At 48.1% G+C, this 15,000-nt stretch overlaps 1 protein-coding gene across 1 annotated transcript in view; it reads right to left on the bottom strand.

Moving 5' to 3' along the window:
* Positions 1-833: 833 nt before the first annotated feature.
* LOC114547024 (dehydrogenase/reductase SDR family member 13) overlaps positions 834-15,000 on the bottom strand; it is a 15,826-nt gene continuing 1,659 nt past the window's right edge. The window contains exons 2-6 of the mRNA XM_028566250.1: positions 13,033-13,151; positions 9,568-9,691; positions 4,273-4,445; positions 2,514-2,667; positions 834-1,093 (exon numbers count right to left, since the gene is read on the bottom strand). Coding sequence (XP_028422051.1) covers positions 834-1,093; positions 2,514-2,667; positions 4,273-4,445; positions 9,568-9,691; positions 13,033-13,151 — 830 coding nt within the window. The remainder of the gene's footprint in view (positions 1,094-2,513; positions 2,668-4,272; positions 4,446-9,567; positions 9,692-13,032; positions 13,152-15,000) is intronic.

Raw genomic sequence — 15,000 nt, 5'->3', positions numbered from 1 at the left:
GATGCACCAATCCCTGCTTCACTTTGAGGAATGTTTGAGACTCTTTACACACACACACACACACACACACACACACACACACACACACAGACAGACAGACACAGACAGACACACAGACACACAGACACACAGACACACAGACACACAGACACACAGACACACACACAGACACACTGACACACCCACACAAACACACACACAGACACAATCACACACACACTGACACAAACAGTTCACAAACTTAAAGACTACCCTAACGAATATGTTTATTACAAAAAACTAGTAAACAAAAGAAAAGCAACAAAAAAGGCAGAAAAAGGCTAAACCTTTTTTGTGAAAAGCGACAAACATAATCTGCCAAAACCAATCATATTTTTACAACCCCATTATGGAGTTTGGAGCCCTGATGTTCAGACATCTGCCACTGCCATCTACCGGGAACTATATTCTCAGGCGGAAGAATATAGTACTTGGGCGGAGTGATATGCTCGCAGCAAGCCTGTCTGACAATATAGTTTTTTTACAGTTAGAAGATGGCTGTGTCTCATGTTACGTTGTTTTTTGTACACGCTGTGACTCTATAAATAACAACATGTAAATAGGAACATGTTGGAGTTATTTTGTCACTTTTGTCACAATTGGGAGCAGTAGGCTAGTTGGAACCAGTTACCTGCAGGATCTGTGCTAGGCTAAGCTAATGCTGGAACAGTCAGGCAGCGTTACAGCACGCACGGAGATGAGAAGGGTATGTATGGACTAGTCTAACTCTGGGGGTTACGGTGAATAAGATAAAGTCCCAATAAGTCGGCGTGTTCCTTTAAGGTCACTCCTCCTTAGGAGAGTCCACAGAGCTTCTCGCTGACGTCCCACAGTTTCCGGGCCATGGTGTCGTCTCGAGCCCAGGTGCACACTTCCTGCGCGGCGCAGCAGGAGAAGTAACGTCCGCTCAGGGGTTCGATTCCCTCCTGCAGGGCGCAGTGCAGAGTGGTCTGGGCACCCGCCTCCGGGTCCAGGAATAGCAGCCGCGCAATGGGCTCGATGAAGACCTTCTGCCACAGGCTGACGTTACGGGACAGCTCGGTCCGAACCACACCTGCAGGAGCATAGAGAGACACACCTGGTTTAAAGGTCCCATGGCATGAAAATGTCACTTCATGAGGTTTTTTAACTTTAATATGAGTTACAGATACAGTATTAGGGGACCACTAAGGTCTATATAAAGAGACTTCAGATACAGTATTAGGGGACCACTAAAGTCTATATTATAGAGACTTCAGATACAGTATCAGGGGACCACTAAGGTCTATATAAAAGAGACTTCAGATACAGTATTAGGGGACCACTAAGGTCTATATAAAAGAGACTTCAGATACAGTATTAGGGGACCACTAAGGTCTATATAAAAGAGACTTCAGATACAGTATTAGGGGACCACTAAGGTCTATATAAAAGAGACTTCAGATACAGTATTAGGGGACCACTAAGGTCTATATAAAAGAGACTTCAGATACAGTATTAGGGGACCACTAAAGTCTGTATAAAAGCATACAAAGAGCACCATGTCATGGGACCTTTAAAACAACGATTACATAAACACAGCTTTCAGGCATCGCAGGTGTGCTCTGTTGGACCTGTGAGCACGCACACCGCTATTTTAGAAATCCTGAGCTCCTACTGAAAGTACACATTCAACCTGCTGAACTCCTACGGCAAGGCTTTTATAAACCATAGTTTTTACTAGTTTTACGTGACTCATTTTAAGCCAATCTCAGATGTTGTCCTAACCATAACGGAGTATTTTTGCTGCCTAAACTAGTTCCATTTCACAATCTGTAGTGTGTAGTGATCTGTAGTGAAGTGTTCGTAAGTGTTCGTAGGATCTGTGTTTGTCAGTGTTCGTAGGATCTGTAAGTGTTCGGAGGATCTGTAAGTGTTCGGAGGATCTGTAAGTGTTCGGAGGATCTGTAAGTGTTCGGAGGATCTGTAAGTGTTCGGAGGATCTGTAAGTGTTCGTAGGATCTGTAAGTGTTCGTAGGATCTGTAAGTGTAAGTGTTCGTAGGATCTGTAAGTGTTCATAGGATCTGTAAGTGTTCGTAGGATCTGTAAGTGTTCGTAGGATCTGTAAGTGTTCGTAGGATCTGTAAGTGTTAGTAGGATCTGTAAGTGTTCGTAGGATCTGTAAGTGTTCGTAGGACTTGTAAGTGTTCATAGGACCTGTAGGTGTTTGTAAGTGTTAGTAGGATCTGTAAGTGTTCGTAGGATCTGAAGTGTTTGTAAGTGTTCATAGGATCTGTAAGTGTTCGTAGGATCTGAAGTGTTTGTAAGTGTTCATAGGATCTGTAAGTGTTCGTAAGATCTGAAGTGTTTGTAAGTGTTCGTAGGACCTGTAAGTGTTCATAGGACCTGCAGGTGTTTGTAAGTGTTCGTAGGACCTGTAGGTGTTTGTAAGTGTTCGTAGGACCTGTAGGTGTTTGTAAGTGTTCGTAGGACCTGTAGGTGTTTGGTTGGTTACCTGGGTGGACACTGTAACAGGTGACTTTGGATCCTTTCAGCCTCTTGGCGAGCTGGTGGGTGAAGAGCATGTTACACAGCTTGCTGTTGCAGTACGCCTGGAAGAACTGCCAGCTGTACCTGCCGGTGCCCAGGTGTTTGTTCACCGCCAGAGCCTGGAAACACCCAAACGTTCATTGACACAGGATCGCCTGAGATTACGTCATCTGTGCACGTGTCGGCCTCGAGCGACAGAAGAGGAATGTTTTCTGCAGAGAGGAATGTCTTCGTGTGACAGAGTAAATATAAGGACAAAGGAATCCCTAATTACAAGAACCAGTTTCAATGCTGAATAAAAACTCTGGTTTTCTGAACCTGTCGACTGCATGTAAGTCACAGAAAAACCTGTTTTCAGATTGGATTGTGAAAGAGACAAAGTATCAGCAGTAGTGGAGCTAAAGTCCCATACAGGTGTATAACCTCAAATCAGGTGTTGTGTGTATGTGTGTGTGTCTCTGTGTGTGTGTCTCTGTCTGTGTGTGTGTGTGTGTCGGTGTCTGTGTGTGTGTGTGTGTCTGTGTTTCTGTGTGTGCGCATGTGTGTGTGTCTCTGTCTGTGTGTGTGTGTGTGTCTGTGTGTGTGTGTGTCTGTGTTTGTCTGTGTGTGTGCGCATGTCTGTGTGTCTCTGTCTGTATGTGTGTGTGTGTCTGTGTGTGTGTCTCAGTGTTTTACCTCCAGGTCGATGTGTCCTGTCTGTGTGTGTGTGTGTGTGTGTGTGTGTGTGTGTGTGTGTGTGTGTGTGTGTGTGTGTGTGTGTGTGTGTGTGTGTGTGTGTGTGTGTGTGTGTGTGTGTCTCAGTGATTTACCTCCAGGTCGATGTGTCCTGTGTGTGTGTGTGTGTGTCTCTGTGTGTGTGTGTGTGTGTGTGTGTGTGTGTGTGTGTGTGTGTGTGTGTGTGTGTGTGTGTGTGTGTGTGTGTGTGTGTGTGTGCGTGTGTGTGTATGTGTATGTCTCAGTGATTTACCTCCAGGTCGATGTGTGTGAGTGTTTGTGTGTGTGAGTTTGTGTGTGCATGCATGTGTGTCTGTGCATGCATGTGTGTGTGTGTGTTTGTGTATGTGTGCATGCATGTGTGTCTGTGTGTGTGCATGCATGCACGTGTCTGTGTGTGTCTGAGTGCGTGTGTGTGTGCGTGTGTGTGTGTGTGTGTGTGTGTGTGTGTGTGTGTGTGTGTGTGTGTGTGTGTGTGTGTGTGTGTATACATTTAAAAAAAAGCTTCATTATAGTCAACCAGTTCTCTAATTGTAACCAGTATGTAGTATTATTGCCCTGCAGTGTCTGTGTGTGTGTGTCTCAGTGATTTACCTCCAGGTCAATGTGTCCCGTGTGAATATATGTGTGTGTGTTTGTGTCTCTGTGTGTGTGTGTGTGTGTGTGTGTGTGTGTGTGTGTGTGTGTGTGTGTGTGTGTGTGTGTGTGTGTGTGTGTGTGTGTGTGTGTGTGTCTCAGTGATTTACCTCCAGGTCGATGTGTCCCGTGTGAATATATGTGTGTGTGTGTGTTTGTGTCTCTGTCTATGTGTGTGTGTGTCTCAGTGATTTACCTCCAGGTCGATGTGTCCCGTGTGTGTGTGTGTGTGTGTGTGTGTGTCTCTCTGTCTGTGTGTGTGTGTGTGTCTCGGTCTGTGTGTTTGTGTGTGTGTGTGTCTCTGTGTGTGTGTGTTTGTGTATGTGTGTTTGTGTGTGTCTCTGTCTGTGTGTGTGTGTGTCTCAGTGATTTACCTCCAGGTCGATGTGTCCCCAGCGGTAAGCCATGGAGGACAGCGTGACGACTCGTCCTCCTCCGTCCTCCTTCAGACGCTCCAGCAGCAGATACGTCAACAGGAAGTGACCCAGGTGGTTCACCCCGAACTCAATGCCGAAACCATCTTCTGTCCGCCCGTCGGCCACCAGACCTGCAGGACACACATTCACATTTCAACATCGTTTCCAGCAATCAAAATCGGTTTCTCAGTCACTTTTTGTTTCCGTGAAAACAACCTTACAAGCTGTCATCTCTGTGATGCCGAAACATGAACAAACTTAAAGCGTAACTCTCGCCAAAATGCATCCTAGGGTATTTTTGTGAACGTACAGTACAGGCCAAAAGTTTGGACACACCTTCTCATTCAATGCGTTTCCTTTTTATTTTCATGACTATTTACATTGTAGATTCTCACTGAAGGCATCAAAACTATGAATGAACACATATGGAATTATGTACTTAACAAAAAAGTGTGAAATAACTGAAAACATGTCTTATATTTTAGATTCTTCAAAGTAGCCACCCTTTGCTTTTTTTATTAATAATAAGGAAATAATTCCACTAATGAACCCTGACAAAGCACACCTGTGAAGGTAAAACCATTTCAGGTGACTACCTCATGAAGCTCATTGAGAGAACACCAAGGGTTTGCAGAGTTATCAAAAAAAGCAAAGGGTGGCTACTTTGAGGAATCTAAAATATAAGACATGTTTTCAGTTATTTCACACTTTTTTGTTAAGTACATAATTCCATATGTGTTCATTCATAGTTTTGATGCCTTCAGTGAGAATCTACAATGTAAATAGTCATGAAAATAAAAAGGAAACTCATTGAATGAGAAGGTGTGTCCAAACTTTTGGCCTGTAGTTTAAAAGCATATTTAGGACGGAATCACTTTTAAGATTCACCATATTCTCGTTTTTGGGTCAAATGGCCTTTTGAATGGGAGTGATAGGGGCACTCTCAAGCTGGTCTCAAAATAGTTATTTTAGAAATACTAAGAAGGCTCAACACAACATTGGACTTTGCACCAAGTATCACCAGAAGCTCTACGCATGAACGCAAGCATTGACAACATTCTTTGTGTACCCAGATTTACTAAAAAGAAAGTTTTTGAGCAACTCAACGTAGCTGTTGTTGTTTCCGGCCACTACCACCTCGACAGTCAGAACGAGTCGATATCCGAATGCGAATGAACAGACTCCATATGAGGCTCCTTTTTCAACTACAAGGTCAATATTGTTTTTCAATAACGACAAAACCACAACTTATCCGTGCATTTATATGGAACTAAGCTTTAGGAGCTTTCCGTCTTTACTCTCCTCCCTGTTACATTGCATTCGGAAATCGATTGTTTTTGACTGATAAAATGGCTGCGGCTGGAAACAACAACAGCTGCGGTGAGTTGCTCAAAACCTCTTTTTAGTAAATCTGTGTACAAAAACAATGTTGTCAATGCTTGTGTTAAGGTGTAGTGCCCCTGGGGAATCTGAATCTTCAAAGTGAAATAAAGTAAATATGCTTTTAAACTAAAGTTTGACTCACGTACATTCACAAAAATACCCTAGGATGCATTTTGGCGAGAGTTGCGCTTTAAACTATAACTCCAACCTGGAAACATATTTTACTGGGACGGTGTTCCTCTGAAAAAACACCGACACAAGTCGCTTGCTGAAGCAGCAATAAAGACCTAGATTTACTTTTATCACCTTCTGAGTCACGTGCGAAGTAACGTCTGATTTCAACCCAAACTCCATCTTTTTATCAACCTAACTCAGTAGTTTAGGGGTCCTATCTTTCACCCAGCGCAGCGCAAAGCCCCAAGTGTCTTTGCTAGTTTAAGACCGACCCAGTTGTCGGTTTCCAAATGCACCTGCGCCCATCTGTGGCCCATGGGTGTGCTGGTCTTACAGGGAGGTGTGTTCAGGTGCATTCTGGGCGTGCTGGTGTTACAGGGAGGTGTGTTAAGGTGCATTCTGGGCGTGCTGGTCTTACAGGGAGGTGTGTTCAGGTGCATTCTGGGCGTGCTGGTCTTACAGGGAGGTGTGTTCAGGTGCATTCTGGGCGTGCTGGTCTTACAGGGAGGTGTGTTCAGGTGCATTCTGGGCGTGCTGGTCTTACAGGGAGGTGTGTTCAGGTGCATTCTGGGCATGCTGGTCTTACAGGGAGGTGTGTTCAGGTGCATTCTGGGCGTGCTGGTGTTACAGGGAGGTGTGTTCAGGTGCATTCTGGGAGTGCTGGTCTTACAGGGAGGTGTGTTCAGGTGCATTCTGAGCGTGCTGGTCTTACAGGGAGGTGTGTTCAGGTGCATTCTGGGCGTGCTGGTCTTACAGGGAGGTGTGTTCAGGTGCATTCTGGGCGTGCTGGTCTTACAGGGAGGTGTGTTCAGGTGCATTCTGGGCGTGCTGGTCTTACAGGGAGGTGTGTTCAGGTGCATTCTGGGCGTGCTGGTCTTACAGGGAGGTGTGTTCAGGTGCATTCTGGGCGTGCTGGTCTTACAGGGAGGTGTGTTCAGGTGCATTCTGGGCGTGCTGGTGTTACAGGGAGGTGTGTTCAGGTGCATTCTGGGCGTGCTGGTCTTACAGGGAGGTGTGTTCAGGTGCATTCTGGGCGTGCTGGTGTTACAGGGAGGTGTGTTCAGGTGCATTCTGAGCGTGCTGGTCTTACAGGGAGGTGTGTTCAGGTGCATTCTGGGCGTGCTGGTCTTACAGGGAGGTGTGTTCAGGTGCATTCTGAGCGTGCTGGTCTTACAGGGAGGTGTGTTCAGGTGCATTCTGGGCATGCTGGTCTTACAGGGAGGTGTGTTCAGGTGCATTCTGGGCGTGCTGGTCTTACAGGGAGGTGTGTTCAGGTGCATTCTGGGCGTGCTGGTCTTACAGGGAGGTGTGTTCAGGTGCATTCTGGGAGTGCTGGTCTTACAGGGAGGTGTGTTCAGGTGCATTCTGGGCGTGCTGGTCTTACAGGGAGGTGTGTTCAGGTGCATTCTGGGCGTGCTGGTCTTACAGGGAGGTGTGTTCAGGTGCATTCTGGGCATGCTGGTCTTACAGGGAGGTGTGTTCAGGTGCATTCTGGGCGTGCTGGTGTTACAGGGAGGTGTGTTCAGGTGCATTCTGGGAGTGCTGGTCTTACAGGGAGGTGTGTTCAGGTGCATTCTGGGCATGCTGGTGTTACAGGGAGGTGTGTTCAGGTGCATTCTGAGCGTGCTGGTCTTACAGGGAGGTGTGTTCAGGTGCATTCTGGGCGTGCTGGTCTTACAGGGAGGTGTGTTCAGGTGCATTCTGGGCGTGCTGGTCTTACAGGGAGGTGTGTTCAGGTGCATTCTGGGCGTGCTGGTCTTACAGGGAGGTGTGTTCAGGTGCATTCTGGGCGTGCTGGTCTTACAGGGAGGTGTGTTCAGGTGCATTCTGGGCGTGCTGGTCTTACAGGGAGGTGTGTTCAGGTGCATTCTGGGAGTGCTGGTCTTACAGGGAGGTGTGTTCAGGTGCATTCTGGGCATGCTGGTGTTACAGGGAGGTGTGTTCAGGTGCATTCTGAGCGTGCTGGTCTTACAGGGAGGTGTGTTCAGGTGCATTCTGGGAGTATTGCTATCTTGAGGCAGTGGGAAGTGATGGCTCCATTGACCAACAAAAACCTGGTCTAAAGTCAATAATTCAGCATTTCATTGTTATTTTAACAGAGCATTAGTAAAAGGCTCCTAGGCTCGTGTACAACTCGTGCACACTATGCTTGTTACACACACAGGGACACACAGCAGCACACACACACACACACACACACACACACACACACACACACACACACACACACACACATGCAGAAGATTACAAATAAAAATATTACGGTGCAAATCCTCCATCATAACAGCAATGCTCCAAGGTCCAAACGCGCCTGGCTTTTAAAGGGAATGGGAGATGATCTCTGATTGGTTGATGAATGGGAGATGATCTCTGATTGGTTGATGAATGGGAGATGATCTCTGATTGGTTGATTGCATGTTACGCCCAAAACACACCTCTGATTAACAAAGACACCAAGGACAACCCTTTAGAACCAGGCGCCCGGCACACGGATCCTTTTTTCCACCGTCAAACTATCAAAAGTGGTTTTGGACACGCCCTAAACACACCTGCACCAGGTGCTTCATGGGGCCCTAGATGTTGAAATGAAAGTGTGTCAGCTGCTCTGCTCTCTCTGTTTGTCCTGAATGTAACTCCCGTGTCAGGTACACCAGAGTATCACACAAAAGGAGACAACAGGTCTTTGTCTCTGTGAATATTTTTGTTTTGTTAAACTTTGTGAGTGAACTGGCTGATGAGTGATAATCAGGTGTGTCTGTACCTGCTGTCCACCCAGAATGATTTACTGACAGGTGAGTTCAGGTATATAGGTCAGAATGTCAGAATATGTTTTTGTAACACATTTTCATGACGTTTGGTCAGGATCTCTAGGCCACATTTTTCAACGTCCAGGCCAAAACAAACCTATTGGTTAGGGAAAGAGAGTGTGTGTGTGTGTGGGGGGACAGAGGCTTAGCGATGCTAACCATGCTAACACTATGGACATTAAAGTAGACCTCAACTTGTTTCTGGCTGTTGTCTGTGTTTACATCTTAAAATGTTACATATTATGCTTTTAGGCTTCTTCCCTTTCCTTTATTGTGTTACATATTTTTTTTTTGTGCACGTTATAGGTTTACAAAGTGAAAAAGCCCAAAGTCCCCCCCCCCCCCCCAAAGGGACTTACCATCTCCAACAGAAAACACTGTTCACAAACTGCTCCAAACAGCTCTACTGTAGTCCAGCCTTTACTTCAGAGACAAACATTATAATACTCACCTAGCTGCTAGCATAGCATGCCCTCATACTCTGCTTCTGACTGGCTAGTAGTCCTTACCTAGGTACTGTCAGGGCCCTCATACTCTGCTTCTGACTGGCTAGTAGTCCTTACCTAGTTACTGTCAGGACCCTCATACTCTGCTTCTGACTGGCTAGCAGTCCTTGCTGCGCATGTGCGACTCCCAACAAAATGTCTCACTCTGTAGCTACAACAGAGAGCTCAACACACAGGGTGAAAAGAGGAGCTGCAGCAATGTGCAGTACAATAAAAATCTAAAATTAAACCATGTATACCTATTCTGGTACAACCTCTAAATACAATTATGAACCTGAAAATGAGCTAACCTCTAACTGTGTGTGTGTGTGTGTGTGTGTGTGTGTGTGTGTGTGTGTGTGTGTTGTGTGTTTGTGTGTGTGTGTGTGTGTGTGTGTGTGTACCGGCGTTGTTGATGAGCAGATCCAGCCTGGACTCAGTTTTCAGGAACGTTGATGCGAAGCAGCGGACCGACTTCAGACTGGCCAGGTCCAGCTGCATGTACAGCACTTCGGTACTTCCTGTTTCCTGGAACGAGATCATAGTCAGAACGAACAACTTCCGATATACTCGCATTATTTGGCCGACTGGTTGGCCGGAAGAGCAACTGTCTGTACGCGATCTGTGCTGCCTGCACGATCCGATATGCGCATAAATACGTATTAGAAAACGTTGACGGTTTCCCGACGCTATTTGTATCAGGCACGCGTTGAAACACTTGACTGGCGCCATATTTTACATTTTATGTTATTAATTATGCAGTAATCTATCGCACCGTTGTGATGAAAAGAGAGCTGAGCCAGAAGGCAAAGCTCTCGATCTACCGGTCAGTTTTCGTTCCTACCCTCACCTATGGTCATGAAGGCTGGGTCATGACCGAAAGAACCAGATCCAGGGTACAAGAGGCCGAAATGGGTTTCCTCAGGAGGGTGGCTGGCGTCTCCCTTAGAGATAGGGTGAGAAGCTCAGTCATCCGTGAGGAGCTCGGAGTAGAGCCGCTGCTCCTTCGCGTAGAAAGGAGCCAGTTGAGGTGGTTCGGGCATCTGGTAAGGATGCCCCCTGGGCGCCTCCCTAGGGAGGTGCTCCAGGCACATCCAGCTGGGAGGAGGCCTCAGGGAAGACCCAGGACTAGGTGGAGGGAGGTCCAGCTGGGAGGAGGCCTCGGGGAAGACCCAGGACTAGGTGGAGGGAGGTCCAGCTGGGAGGAGGCCTCGGGGAAGACCCAGGACTAGGTGGAGGGAGGTCCAGCTGGGAGGAGGCCTCGGGAAGACCCAGGACTAGGTGGAGGGAGGTCCAGCTGGGAGGAGGCCTCGGGAAGACCCAGGACTAGGTGGAGGGAGGTCCAGCTGGGAGGAGGCCTCGGGGAAGACCCAGGACTAGGTGGAGGGAGGTCCAGCTGGGAGGAGGCCTCGGGAAGACCCAGGACTAGGTGGAGGGAGGTCCAGCTGGGAGGAGGCCTCGGGAAGACCCAGGACTAGGTGGAGGGAGGTCCAGCTGGGAGGAGGCCTCGGGAAGACCCAGGACTAGGTGGAGGGAGGTCCAGCTGGGAGGAGGCCTCGGGGAAGACCCAGGACTAGGTGGAGGGAGGTCTAGCTGGGAGGAGGCCTCGGGGAAGACCCAGGACTAGGTGGAGGGAGGTCCAGCTGGGAGGAGGCCTCGGGGAAGACCCAGGACTAGGTGGAGGGAGGTCCAGCTGGAAGGAGGCCTCGGGGGAAGACCCAGGACTAGGTGGAGGGAGGTCCAGCTGGAAGGAGGCCTCGGGGGAAGACCCAGGACTAGGTGGAGGGAGGTCCAGCTGGGAGGAGGCCTCGGGGAAGACCCAGGACTAGGTGGAGGGATTATATCTCCAACCTGGCCTGGGAACGCCTCGGGATCCCCCAGTCGGAGCTGGTTAATGTTGCTCGGGAAAGGGAAGTTTGGGGTCCCCTGCTGGAGGTGCTCCCCCCGCGACCCGACACCGGATAAGCGGACGACGATGGATGGATAATTATGCAGTTCACAGCAGGTCTGTTTTATAAAGATATTTAAATTAAGTACTTATTGTCACTGATCCAATACCGCATATCGACGCCTGTGTACTGAAGCCCGTTTTAGATTAACCGCAGCCGAGCTTGCGCATTTAAATGTGAGGTCATGAGATCTCCGTGACTATTTATAGCTGCGCTGGTGGTCGAGACACTAGCTGCAGTCTTCTCCTGAGCAGCGGGGGCGCTAATGAGCAAAGGAGGCTACCGACGCTGCCCTTTCTACGGACCAGAAGAAGAAGAAGAAGGTAAACAACGGCAGAACTGGCAGCAGCATTGCCGTCAATGCTTCGATGTGATTCACTGACCTACTTGGTCGGATCGAGCCTTTCATTCACCATAAAAGAACTCATCGTAACCCGGTGAGTTTACCGGAGAGACCTGCAGTCACTCTGAGAGTCCTGACATCTGATTGTCGGCGAACTCATTCAGGCTTCCTGTTTCCGCTTTGTTGCGCGCCGCTGAAAAAAAAGAGCCGTGCGCGACCTCGGCTCGAGCGTTTTGACGTCACGATGTCGCGCGCCACCTTGGATGCGTCTAGTATGTAACGGCTTTAAGTCTTGGCGATGTTTTTAAATGTAGCTTACGCTATGCATTAAGAGGTGTTTACGCGGTTGCCAATCCAAAATCATAAAGGAGTTGTTACATGTTACATGAACATACACCATGTTGGTTACATGTGGAGTGAAGTCTGACTCTTTCTATCACTGCAATCCTTCAGTTTCCTCCACAATCCACTTTGCGATTCCTTGCTATCTGGCATTAGGCCTGTCAGTACGCGATCCATCTCCCAAATGGTGGAACAAGCTCCCCATCGACATCAGGATGGCCCAAAGCCTACACATCTTCCGCGGGCAAAGTTTTCACAGAAATGTCAGATTTTCGCATCCTCAGCGACCTCGTCATAAAACTGGTTTAAATGATCAGACGAAGCCTCCACGCTGCTTCCTGTTTTGATGACCCATGTGGTGGTGAGACACTGGTGGCTGGTGTTGCCAGATTGGGTGTTTTTTCCGCTACATATGAAGGCCTGTTTACTAGGGCTAAGAAATTCTTAGTGGACTAACACTTATAGGATTTTGTCGACTAATCGATTAGTTGATCTAATTGACAGAGCTGTGAGCTTTGAGAGGTGGTTAAGACTAGAAAAGCACAATATAAATGTAGTTAATTAACCATCTGTAAAACTGAGTTTCTCCACAATTAATCCTGCAAAAGCACCACTTTAAATCTTGTGTTTACCAGAAATGTGCTCAGAAGTTTCATGGAAAAAAGTAATAAAAATTAATAAGCATAAAAAAATGACTAATCGACTAAAGAAATCTTAGTCGACTAAAACCAAAACGACTGATTAGTCAACTAATCGAGTAAGGGGTGGCAGCTCTACTGTTTACGGTGTGTTTTAGCCGTGGTTTTGGCCTGGAAGGCTTTCTAGAAATCTGGCGCCCTATTGGACGAAGTAAAACTGAGGGTGCGTGGCGTTCACAGACACCAGAATGAAGGAGTTCACGGTAACGTTCATCAGGCGGTAATACGGTACGTTCAGTTCACGTTCACCCAAAATATGAACGCGTTCAGACACAACACTGTCAATGCTACTCGCTACTGTCGTACTGTGATCAAGAAATATGCTTCCCATTGAAATGCATTGCTTTAAAATTTGTAATCACCACACGGAAAAAAAACAACATTATTGTGTCCTGTCCACGACTCAATAGATTCAATAACGGGACAATATTACGAACTGCCGTGAGACCGGGCTGTCAAAACGGCAACATCCACAAACCAACAGCTGCTGCATTTGTTGTTTTCAGGGTTAGTGTTTTTACAGTCAGGGGTTCCTACCTGTTTGATATCTGCGATGGCGGTCTCGGCTTTGGTCCGGTTTCTGCAGGCGAGGATGACTCGGGCGCCCTTCCTGGCCAGGTGCAACGCCGTGGCTTTACCGATGCCGGTGTTCCCTCCTGCAGCCAGAAAACACAACATGTAAGTAATGCAGGATGGGAGTGTCAAGAAAAATAATAAATCTGTAAAAGAATAACAAAATAAACGTGGGAATATAACACTGTATAGTCAGTACTTTTAAAAGGATACGCCACCTGTTATAGTTATAGTTATAGTAATAGTTCTTATCACGGTCTCCCCTGGCTGTAGATAGGTGGGCCAACGCATTTTTTGTCTCAGTGCAAAGTAATTAGGTTGTTTTTATGTCTTTTTTTGGCTCACTGTTACTCACAACATGCTAACCGGCAACATAGGATTCCATTCACTACGCTAAGCTAACTAGCGGCGGCGCTGCCGGTGTTTCACCGGACTAAAACGATGCATGCGCAAAAAATGCGTTGGCCCACCTATCTACAGCTAGAGGAGACCCCACCTATCTACAGCTAGGGGAGACCCCACCTATCTACAGCTAGAGGAGACCCCACCTATCTACAGCTAGGGGAGACCCCACCTATCTACAGCTAGGGGAGACCCCACCTATCTACAGCTAGGAGAGACCCCATCTATCTACAGCTTGGGGAGACCCCACCTATCTACAGCTAGGAGAGACCCCACCTATCTACAGCTAGAGGACACCCCACCTATCTACAGCTAGAGGAGACCCCACCTATCTACAGCTTGGTGAGACCCCACCTATCTACAGCTAGGAGAGACCCCACCTATCTACAGCTAGGAGAGACCCCACCTATCTACAGCTAGAGGAGACCCCACCTATCTACAGCTAGAGGACACCCCACCTATCTACAGCTAGGGGAGACCCCACCTATCTATAGTTAGAGGAGACCCCACCTATCTACAGCTAGAGGAGACCCCACCTATCTACAGCTAGGGGAGACCCCATCTATCTACAGCTAGAGGAGACCCCACCTATCTACAGCTATGGGAGACCCCACCTATCTACAGCTAGGGGAGACCCCACCTATCTACAGCTAGAGGAGACCCCACCTATCTACAGCTAGGGGAGACCCCACCTATCTACAGCTAGGGGAGACCCCACCTATCTACAGCTAGGAGAGACCCCATCTATCTACAGCTTGGGGAGACCCCACCTATCTACAGCTAGGAGAGACCCCACCTATCTACAGCTAGAGGACACCCCACCTATCTACAGCTAGAGGAGACCCCACCTATCTACAGCTTGGTGAGACCCCACCTATCTACAGCTAGGAGAGACCCCACCTATCTACAGCTAGGAGAGACCCCACCTATCTACAGCTAGAGGAGACCCCACCTATCTACAGCTAGAGGACACCCCACCTATCTACAGCTAGGGGAGACCCCACCTATCTATAGTTAGAGGAGACCCCACCTATCTACAGCTAGAGGAGACCCCACCTATCTACAGCTAGGGGAGACCCCCCCCTATCTACAGCTAGAGGAGACCCCACCTATCTACAGTTAGAGGAGACCCCACCTATCTACAGCTAAAGGAGACCCCCCCTATCTACAGCTAGAGGAGACTCCACCTATCTACAGCTAGAGGAGACCCCACCTATCTACAGCTAGGGGAGACCCCATCTATCTACAGCTAGAGGAGACCCCACCTATCTACAGCTATGGGAGACCCCACCTATCTACAGCTAGGGGAGACCCCACCTATCTACAGCTAGGGGAGACCCCACCTATCTACAGCTAGAGGAGACCCCACCTATCTACAGCCAGAGGAGACCCCACCTATCTACAGCTAGAGGAGACCCCACCTATCTACAGCTAGGGGAGACCTCACCTATCTACAGCTAGAGGAGACCCCACCTATCTACAGCCAGAGGAGACCCCACCTATCTACAGCTAGAGGAGACCCCACCTATC

Source organism: Perca flavescens, chromosome 20 (genome assembly GCF_004354835.1).
Source record: "Perca flavescens isolate YP-PL-M2 chromosome 20, PFLA_1.0, whole genome shotgun sequence".
NCBI classification, from domain to species: domain Eukaryota; kingdom Metazoa; phylum Chordata; class Actinopteri; order Perciformes; family Percidae; genus Perca; species Perca flavescens.
The sequence above is the reverse complement of the archived record's forward strand: the minus strand, read 5'-3'. Positions and strand labels throughout refer to the sequence as shown.